The 11,059-nt window shown below is 31.7% G+C and overlaps 1 protein-coding gene across 1 annotated transcript; it reads left to right on the plus strand.

Annotated features, from left to right (window-relative positions):
• The first annotated feature begins 2,032 nt into the window (after window positions 1-2,032).
• On the plus strand, window positions 2,033-3,184 carry LOC126899169 (uncharacterized). Its single transcript, XM_050673770.1, has 2 exons — window positions 2,033-2,064; window positions 2,306-3,184. The coding sequence occupies exon 2, from the start codon at window positions 2,602-2,604 to the stop codon at window positions 3,148-3,150; it is 549 nt and encodes a 182-aa protein (XP_050529727.1). The 5' UTR covers window positions 2,033-2,064; window positions 2,306-2,601; the 3' UTR covers window positions 3,151-3,184.
• Window positions 3,185-11,059: the final 7,875 nt, after the last annotated feature.

Consider the following 11,059-nt stretch of genomic DNA (forward strand, 5'->3'; position numbering starts at 1 on the left):
TGTTAATCATGTTATATGAAGCTCAAATTTTGCAGATATTATACTTAGACCTATAGGAACAAATTCCCGGGCGGCACTTCTCAAATTTTTGGACTTCAAAAATATGGGGCACCCTAATGTACATTGTACAGCGCAAAAGTGGTTTTAAAATCAATCACTAACATTATGATTTTAATCTGGTTTGGGAATTTTTTTACATCAAGATTTTTGTATAAAATGTGGACTTTGTTCTGTCATCATATACTGAACTAAAGAATACGTTGAAATCGTTGCGATTATTACGATAACACTATTTTACTGTTATTGTGATATCTCTTATACAATTTTATTGCAATTGCTATTTCAAGTTTTAGTTCTAAATCTGTTAGAGTTTTTTTTATTTTGTAATTTTTTTAATAATGAACACCAGATCAAGTGACAAAATTTACTTAATTTATTATGATAGAAATCAAATTGTCAGATCAAAGTTGCTATCAAATATTCAAGTATTAAGGGTACATTTTTACAATATGAGGAAAGTAAAATTAAACTTGCAAACCAGTGCTTATTTGGTTATTAAAGAAGTTGAAGTATTCTGGGAAAAAGCAAGAATACCAGTCAGAAAATTTCAAAGAAGCATCGAAAAATTAGAGTCACTGTATTTCAGAATGGAGAAATTTGAACAAAAGCTCTAAAAGGACATCATTGAACCACGAAAATAAGGAAAACGATTTCATTGGAAAAATTAACGAATTGTTTTACAATTTACATCAAAGCTAAAACTTAAAATATAGTAAAATAATTTTAATATGAATAAGAAATTTCTTCTTGCGATTGACGACCACAGTGATAGGATCCTTGATCTTTATTAAAGTTATTGAATCTAAATGAGGTAAAAATCAAATGAGTTGAAAATTCATTCTAACTTAAAAAGAATTAAGAAAAAATGCAAAAATTTCATTGCCATATACGGATTGGAACCTTGTACCCCTAGAGCGTAAAACACAAGTTTAATTGATTTAGTAACCATACGTAGCTAATGTGTACTGAAAAGAATTGCTATTTAAGCTAGTTCAAATTTCAAAGTTTTCAAAAAACTCAACTTCAAAAAAGCAAATAAATTTAAATAAGTTTCACTTTCTATGCTATATCAATTTTATTTATACAGGCTGTTAGTAAATGCTATGTCACGAGTAGTAGGATGATATTCAGGAAGATCTAAATATAGCGAAATCGAAAACTAAAATTTCTTATCTCCAAAATTGGGGGTTTTCCGATTCTCCCACTTTAAATTTTATTTTAATAAAAAATAAACATCACAATGATATTTCCCACGAAATTCTCATACAAATTGAGTGGTCACTCGATTTTTTGTAACTTTCGTGCCCTCTCCCGAACTTTGGGTTCAAAGTTGGAAAAAAATTTCACTTTAGTGTAACCCATCAATTTGTATTGAAATTTTACTGGGAGTTCTTTGATGCAGTTTATTTTTAGTTTAAACGATTACATAACGAGAAAAACTTGAAAAACCCACAGATAATGTGATATTTTTTTAATTTCACGTGTCTTATTATTTATTCAAACCGATTATAATTTTTATCATTAAAACTGTTATAAAATTATCATTCTTTTTTCATTTTAGATCTTCTCCCAATTTGCTGATACATGTCGAAACCAAAAATAGTCGTACTGTGTTTTAGTATTTTAATACTAGTGGTATTTTTTTTCTCGATTTACTGTCTTTTAAATAAAAAAAAAGAAATACTGTTTATAAGATTAGTTTACTTAAATTTTTATAACAAAAAAGTTGAAATAAATTGTCGTAAAATGGGGTGAAACGGGTCTCGGGGTTGAATCGGGTCAACATAAGAGAATTTTTCATTGATCAATGATAACAGCCACAATATTTATCGAAACATTAGAGATAGTATGTCTTTGGAGTTAACGCATACCAGGTATTTCAATGGTACCACTAAAAAGTGTTTCGGCTTTATTTTTGTTATCATTTGATAAGATTTAAAATATGACAAAATTTGTTTGATTTTTCATAGTCGGGAAAACTTAGTCAAAAAATCACCAATAAAAGTAAGTAAAACGTTTAACTATATTATTTTTACTTTTAAAAATATACTTCGGAACTAAGTACTTAAAATTAAAACAACTCATTATTTATTTTTTTTTTTATAAGCTAAAATATATTAAAAAATTTGTGTGATGTAAAAATCTAGGTGACTCCANAATGTGGCTGTGAAATGGGGTGATTGGGGTCACCTAGATTTTTACATCACACAAATTTTTAACTAATTATACAATATTTATTCTTTAGATATGCCTCGTAATTATGTACCTGATCCTAGAAGTAAAAGACATAGATTGCATGATCCTAAATTAATACATGAGGCCTTATCATTAATATCAAAAGGACATTCTATAAGATCGGTTGCAAAAAGTTCAGATATTCCCTACAGTTGTCTGTAAAGATATAATAATAAAAAAAAAATTAATAAAGATTTTGTTATAAGAAAATTTGGAAGTCAACCGTGTCTGTTGCCAACAGTTGAGAATTCATTAGTAGCCAATATTATAAAATGGGGTTATCCAATTTGTGAGCTAGAAATTAGAATGTTTGTAAAGTTCCACCTGGATCAACTTGGATGTACTGTAAAAAAGTTCAAAGATAACAGACCTGGTCCAGACTGGGCAAAATCTTTTTTAAAAAGGCACAAAAATAGTTTGACTTTAAGAATGTGTCAAAACATCAAGCGAAGTAGAGCTGCAGTTAGTAGAGCTGATATTAACAGCTTTTTTTACAATTTTAGCAAAACTGTAGAAGGCGTTCCTCCAAGCAATATCATAAATTATGATGAAACAAATTTAAGTGATGACCCTGGAAGAAAAAAGATTATTTGTAAACGAGGTACTAAGTACCCAGAAAGGATAATGAACCAAACTAAATGTTCAACAACGGTGATGTTTGCTGCTGCTGCAGATGGAAAACTTCTACCCCCCTTTGTAATCTATAAATCACTACAATTGTATGACACATGGACTGAAGGTGGCCCTATAGGCACAAGATATAACAGAACACCATCAGGGTGGATTGATGGATGTTGCTTCACTGAGTGGTTTAGCAAAATAGTAATTCCATTTTTTCAGAAGATTACAGGGTAAAAAAATTATCATAGGCGATAATTTAAGTTCTCATTTATCACCTCAGGTGTTAAATTTATGTGAACAATATTCAATTGATTTTGTTTTTTTGCCACCCAACTCCACACACCTAACCCAACCATTAGATGTTGCTTTTTTCCGGCCGCTGAAAGGAGCCTGGAGAAAAGTCCTTGATAATTGGAAAACATCAACTGCCAGAGGAAAAAAAGCTTCAACTATAAATAAAGACTGTTTTCCATCATTACTTAAAGAAACTATTGAAAAAATTTCAGATAAAAATGGCGATAATATTAGAGCCGGGTTTGAAAAAACCGGATTATTTCCTTTAAACAAAAATAAGGTGTTGGATATGTTACCACAAGAAAACAATGGGTCTGCAGAAAATTTAGTATCAGAAAATTTCTGATAAAAAATCTGAAAAAAACCAGCAAGATTAAACGAATCATTTCAGCAAGAAGTCCATTCAAGCTCCAGCATTAAAGAAGGAACTTGGGTTATTGTAAATTTCGGAAAAAAAATTCCAAAATTGTATTTTGCAAAGGTTACTAAAATTATTAAAGAAGGATTACTTTATGAAGGTTCATTTACCCGACCAAGCAACAATGTTACTGGTGAACATACTGGTAACATTCAAGTCTTCCCAGACATTATTGATTTTTGCAATTTTAAGCTAGAAGAAGTTATAAGAGTTATACCAGAACCAGATATTTTAAGAAGAGGAAGACTGAAATTCTCTCAAGATATTAATGAAATTAAAAAGACTTCATTAAAAAACCAAATACCTTTAAGTTAAGTGTTGAATAACTGTAATCAATTTTTTTATATTTATAACGAGAAAGTTTATATTTTATTTTATTTTGTTGCATTCATCATTTTGATGGAATTCTATTTAATATTATTTTGTTTTGTATTGTTTACAAAAAAAATAAAACTAAAACAGTCTTTATAAAAAAAATTTGTTTTATTTTTGTGTTGATTCCATTAATAAGTGATAAGATTTCTTGCGCAGTTCACTAATTGTCCCAAAATGTTAGGGTAAATATTCAAATTTAAATGCTTTATCAATTTATGTTAATTTCCAGCTAACCCTATTTGTTGTTATTAGGTTATACTAGGGTTTACTATGGAATTTTAATACGTGACCCTATTATCCCCTAACCAGTTTAAATAGGGCCACAGTTTTAAAAATATATACAAGATAACGAAGTGGAAGTGTAAACGATTTTATAGTTGGATTCTGTTTGTAATCGAGTTAACTTGAAGAAAAAAAAAAAATTGATTTATGTCAAAAACTGTAGGAGTTTATGTCCAAAAACCTTTAAAAATGACTCTATTAACCCCATTTTACGGTATCGACCTTTGCAAGACTCTTATTTCTACAAATATACCACTAAACAAGTTATCCAAAGTAAAGTTTCGACAATTTTTAGAAAAGTATACTAAAAATCCAATTCCAGATGAATCAACACTGAGAAAATTATACGTTGAGGATATCTACAATGAAATTATCGAAAAAATTAGAAATAAAGTATCTAATAACCGCATCTGGGTGAGTATCGATGAACCCAAGGACGTCGAAGGGCGCTTTATTGCTAATGTCATCATCGGTACTCTGGATATTGAACATTCTGGATCCATATTTTTACTCCACTCGGAACAATTAGAAAAAACTAATTTTTTTACATTTAGTAAAGTTTTCGACAAATCTATGAGCAAATTATGGTCAAATGGAATACAGCACGACCATGTACTATTATTTTTATCAGACGCGACGCCATATATGAAAAAAGCTGGAAAATCGTTAAAAGTGTTCTACTCAAAAATTATTCATGTCCCATGCGCATCACATGGCTTACATAAAATTGCCGAACAGGTTCGTGACCACTTTATTACTGTTGACAAAGTAATCGCAAATTGTAAAAAAGTATTTAAGAAGGCGCCTACTAGAGTTGAAATGTTTAAAATAGAGGCTCCAGGTGTGCGTTTACCACCAGATCCTATAATTAAAAGATTTGTTTCATGCTCTCTTAATGCAGAATATTCTAATTATATTTTGCATTTTTAGCTATAAATGCATTTTTTTTGTTTTTTAACGACATTTTTCAACATTTTTAAGTCATTTTTTCATCTTTTAGGGCATTTTTTGTACTTTTTATACAATGTGGGGCATTTTTTACAAATTATAGATTTTAGGGCAAATGTTACACCCGAGTTTGGAAACAAATTTAATTTATTTAAAATCTACCTTTGGATTTGGACTATTAGTAAAAAATAATTTTGATATTATTATTGTGGGGTTTTTGTTGTGATTACATTTATCGCGTTCCGATAAGATTTACTCTTTAAGTGTTGTATATTGATGAAACAAGTGTTCTTTCAGACATACGCCGANATATTAATAAAAATGAGGAGAAAAAAAACATGCCATGTATAATATGACACGACTTACGTCGCAAAAATGTAGTCGACACTGGTTTTGAGGGTAGAGACCCGTGGGCCGTTTATTAAATGAGCGACAACAAATTATGTTAACAAAAATAAAACAAACCGAAAAGATAAACACAGTAATAATAATCTTCGCATAATATCGCGGCACTTTCGCTGGCGTCGACGACGCGATGTTCGGCGTAATCCTTGGACGGCAAAATGGTTAGCAGCGTTGTAGGCGACGGTGCGCGGGTGCGGTTCGGCTGTCGACGTTGTCGCTTTCACAGCGGGAGGAAGACTCTCGCACCATTTGCGGCGGGTCGTCGTCGGCCGTGCGGCATTTGCTGGACTTTGCACCGTAGCGTATAACACGCGGTGTTGGTCAGTCAAATACTCATAGTAGGGCGACGGCTGATAAAGGTGGCACGAGTCGCGGGGCATCGTGTATAACGAAGCGACGCGGGCCGTGTCAAATATAATAACATTTTTCTTTTAATTATTGAAGATTTCTAATATATATATATATATATATTCATAAAGGAAAAATAAAAAAGGAAGAAAAATTATCTAATTGATAAGATTTATATATTAAAAAAAAACTGGTATAAATTCTGCAACATTACAGGGTTTTTCAAGGTTTTCTCGTTATGTAATCGTTTAAACTAAAAATAAACTGCATCAAAGAACTCCCAGTAAAATTTCAATACAAATTGATGGGTTACACTAAAGTGAAATTTTTTTCCAACTTTGAACCCAAAGTTCGGGAGAGGGCACGAAAGTTACAAAAATTCGAGTGACCACTCAATTTGTATGAGAATTTCGTGAGAAATACCGTTGTGATGTTTATTTTTTATTAAAATAAAATTTAAAGTGGGAGAATCGGAAAACCCCCAATTTTGGAGATAAGAAATTTTAGTTTTCGATTTCGCTATATTTAGATCTTCCTGAATANGTTTTCGATTTTGCTATATTTAGATCTTCCTGAATATCATCCCACTACTCTTGACATAGCATTTACTAACACCCTGTATAATATTTATGAAAATCTGTGTACTCCCCTTGTCATGTATTTTAAAATAAAATAAAATACAAAACCCAGAATTTTAACTCAAAAATAGCACATTTTTGAATACGGTAGTCATTTTTACCATAAAAACAATCTAGAGGTCAAATTTTATTTTTTTTCAAATTAAAGTATATTACATAAGCTTTAATTTAAGATATATATAAAAGTGTCAATATTTCTGGAACACTTTCAAAAATTAAATTGTTAAATGTCCTATTTTACGCATGTTTAAAGTTTTGACCCCCATTGTATAAGGGGTATGATCCGATTTATAAAAAAAGTGTGTCAAATGAAAAAGGGATAATAAAAATTTATTACAAAAACATAATAATATTCATCCATACATTTTTCCAAAGGGTTATAACAATATAAATTTAATAATATAAAATTTTAATTCGAGAATTTTTTCACGGTAATCGTACGTTTTTCTTTAACTTTAATGTCCGTTTTCACCACGAAGACAAGTCCAGAGGTCAATTTTTTTTTTTAAGTTTCAAATTTTTGTGTTAATATACATGTATAATACACAAGGTATTACAAATACAGGTAGCTAAATGGTTTTTATGACATCGCTGACACAGTCGCGGATTGTTTGTTTTTTCAATTATGACTATTATTAGATAGACTTTTTATATAGTCAGTGCATTTATGAACTCACAACAATGTGCCTTACTACCATTGATAAAAACAATGCTGTGTACCTGCGAATATTGATGTCATAAAAACCAATTAGCTACCTGTTGTACAAAGTTATGTCTTGTAAGGGACAAGGCATAAGGGATGAACTTAAAAATTATTACATAGTTAATAATTCAAGAATAATGTGTAACTTAAGATAACAAAAAAAAAAAAAATGTTTAAATATATTTATTCTGTAAGTAATTGAGGGAGTTATGATAAAAAATCACTAAGTATGATAATTTTTTTTTAATTTTTACAGATGCAAATAAAATATACCTTTTCAACTCAGCACATGATCCATTCGAACCACTATATTTTTGGCAGTTTTTTTATATCCTTTGTGATTTAGCCATCAATATTTATCCAGATGGCAATAGAAAAACAGTTTCTTATGTTGGAATAATAGAATCAGCATTAATACGATTACTTGATGTAGATATGAAAAATGAAAAAATTCCAAACAATGGTAAAAAATGATAAATGGTTTTTTAAATTTTAGTCGGCTATTAATGTGAACTTCATCAAACTTGGGATATCTGTGGTTGGTTGGATTCAATTTCTTCTGTTTCTATTTTTACACTATCGCTGATATTTAAATTATATGTAATTCTATTTAATTCTATAGGAAAATAAGTTTTTGATTTCGAAGTTTATTTTGCTCATACTGGTCCCAAAAATTTTCATCTTGATATTTATTAAATAAATAGATTTTATAATTATTTGACTACTAGGGACGGTACTTTTAAACATTTAAAACATTTGTCCTAATGACTTTTAAAAATTCAAACTTTGTATTAGTTTTAGCCATTCTAGCAGTAAGAAGGGAAGATATTAAAAAGTAATTAATAGCTGATAAATAAAAAATATTCATGTGTTATAATTTTCGTGGATTGTCGTCGTAATGCTTGAAATATTTACGGATATTTGACGTTTTCAGTTATAATCTGGCATTTCAGACTCGCTCTAGAGTCCATCTTTAGTCAGCAATAGTTACAATCTCATGATTGTAACTATACTGTTGGTTTAATTTGTTTTTATATCAATTGATAACTCATACAGTCGATGTTGTTTGTTTTTGTCGTGTTTTTGATACCAACTGTAAGTTTGTTTTTTACTAGCGGTTTTTGTTGTTGTTTATGGCATTCTTGTCATTCCACTCTTCCTTTTTTATACCGGAAATGTGCTGTTATGTTAAGGCGTCTGATGGAAGAGACGAAGTGACCGTGTATTAAACGTATCGCTAAATATACGGTACCGTGTCGCAATAAAACAGAAAATTACCGGTGTAGAATTGAAGAGCTAAATGTCAAGAATGCCATAATCAACAGCGTACTGATGAAACGATTGCAGAATAGGATGCTACATTATAGAATAGAATAAGAACTGCAATTAGTACACCACTACCACGAGAACATGAACTGCTTAAATATGAACGGTCACAACGAAAAACATTATAATTCGTGAGAGCAAGTTCACTAGAATAAAATGGAGTCATTTAATCAAGTTTCAGTGAGAAGTATAAAAATAAAATCAAAACACTCAAAATTACACTTAAAATTAAATAATTTTGTACGAAGGCCTCGACAATTTTGATAGAGACCAAAAGATTCTACATTAACAGGCGTTGATTTTTTGAGATAGAATTGTTGTTTTTTGAACGTGATTTCACAATTGAAGGAATTCCATTAACGTAAGCAATGTTTATATCTTTCTCGCCGGCGGCAAATCGACGATCAAGTTCACGGTGACATGATCGAAGAAGTTTTTGTTCAAGAGGCGTTTTATCACAAACGATATTGAATGGTTCATTAGAATAAAATGCTTGATGCAATTTCCTTAGAACTAAATATAATTTAGTGGTTGAGAAGAATTGGTAGAAATTTTACCCACGCAGATCAATTTAAAATTGGGGGGTAATGATACCGAGAAGGACTCCAGTGCAGATTTCAAATTATTAATGTCATCAATAACCCGAGCAGTTATAAGTGAGGATGTAGACTCAGGAACACCATGAGCAATATGATTGAAGCAGCAGCGTTCACGATCGGATAATTCCTGAATGATTTTTGTCACGAATGTAACGTGGTCAATTTAAGGAGACAGTTCATTTAGAACTCTCTCCTCAACTTTAACTTTATTCTTGAGACCCGAAATTTCTTCACGTAGAGAATTATTTTCAGCTTTAAGTTCAATTATTTGTGCTGATAGAAAAGATAATTTTGCATTAAGGACATTAAATTGAGCAATATAAGACTTGCTTTGATTAAGCATTTGATCCTGTTTTTGTTAAAAGAAATTTATTTCTTTAAGTATATCATCATTTGAAATAGGCGCCAGGGATGAACTAGATACAGTTTTTAATAGGCACTAATTCCCGACCACTCAACTAGATCCAGATTGATGTTAAAACAGCCGGTAGTAACCTCGCTGTCCCTAAGGCTACCAGTGGATCCCATCTCCGCATATTCACCAGTAGTAGCTTGGGCGCGAACGCCCTCTGAACCCTGCCTCAACAGTCCGTGGTTTCGATACAGTCGCTAGATGACGACCAGGTATAGCCTATAACAGCACTTTCCCCAATCGGTCCTGGAGTCTCCGATAGTACTGGTACCATAACCGTATTTTTGTTATGGTATCCTTCCATGCTGACACGGCACCGCCCTACGCTCTAGGCTAGCGCTCACCCGTGTTTCTCTCGATATCAGCCGTGCAGCTATTAATCGTTTGTCTCCCCACCCTTGACACCGCCATAAGNATGACAATCGTTTGTCTCCCCACCCTTGACACCGCCATAAGGCTGCCGCCGAGTATGGATTACGGATATTGCTTTCTATTCCATTTCCGACGTTCATGTAAATGGTTACTTGTGTTTTTTTTTTCGTTAAAGTTTTTCTTTCCTGCGTTTCTGATACTTCTAAAACTATACCTAGGTGAAGCCGTGTAGTATACTATAGTATGTATATATACTTTTAGTTATATACATACCGAATTGTTCGCCTTACTACTATTGGCTTTCTCTTATTTTATTCCTTTTTTGTCGTTGTAAAACAATATGTTATACATTAACATATAACTTGTGCGTTCGCATTATTGGATTACGCATTAATACGTTTTACCAGACGCCAGGAGATTTGTTTTCGGTGTTGCCTTCACTTTCCAAGCTATCCGCCTGTTGAACAATTACCCTCGAACGCTACCGCTTATTCGTCCACTTTAAAAGTAGCTTATATGCATATCTGCAGGGTTAACGAGCGAGCCAGGAGCTCGCTGTCCGCAACCGCTTATTCGTCAATTCAAATGAACGGACTGCTTATTTCCCGCCTAACTAGCATATCAGCAGAGTATACCTGCTATAAATAACCGAATCCCCGAGCTAGAGAAAACTGCGCTCGTGCCGACATTTTGTAGTCCCATAGAGCTCAATCCAACCGACACTGTAGCGCAGCGAAATAGGTTACTAACACTCTTTATGTGATAGAAAAGGGTAGGCCTCCACTGATAGAAAACGTTTTAAACAAAATAAGTAATTCACCCATTTATAATAATGTTGAAAAAGATAATAATCTGAATGATATATTGAACTCATATGAACATCTAATTATGATGAAAGCACTTTTAATAAATATGACATATAACTCAATATAAAAAAAGAAAATCAAAATTTTATAAACCAAGATTAATTCTCACTAGCTCTTCAAAATAAAGTAGAAATTAAAATGGACCGTTTAGTTAAAA

The sequence above is a fragment of the Daktulosphaira vitifoliae genome, unplaced genomic scaffold (assembly GCF_025091365.1).
Source record: "Daktulosphaira vitifoliae isolate Bord-2020 unplaced genomic scaffold, ASM2509136v1 Scaffold_2, whole genome shotgun sequence".
Lineage (NCBI taxonomy): Eukaryota > Metazoa > Arthropoda > Insecta > Hemiptera > Phylloxeridae > Daktulosphaira > Daktulosphaira vitifoliae.

What these genes read in the sequence shown, in the direction of transcription:
- LOC126899169 (XM_050673770.1), top strand. Translation starts at nt 2,602, where the DNA reads ATGTTTGTAAAGTTCCACCTGGATCAACTTGGATGTACTGTAAAAAAG.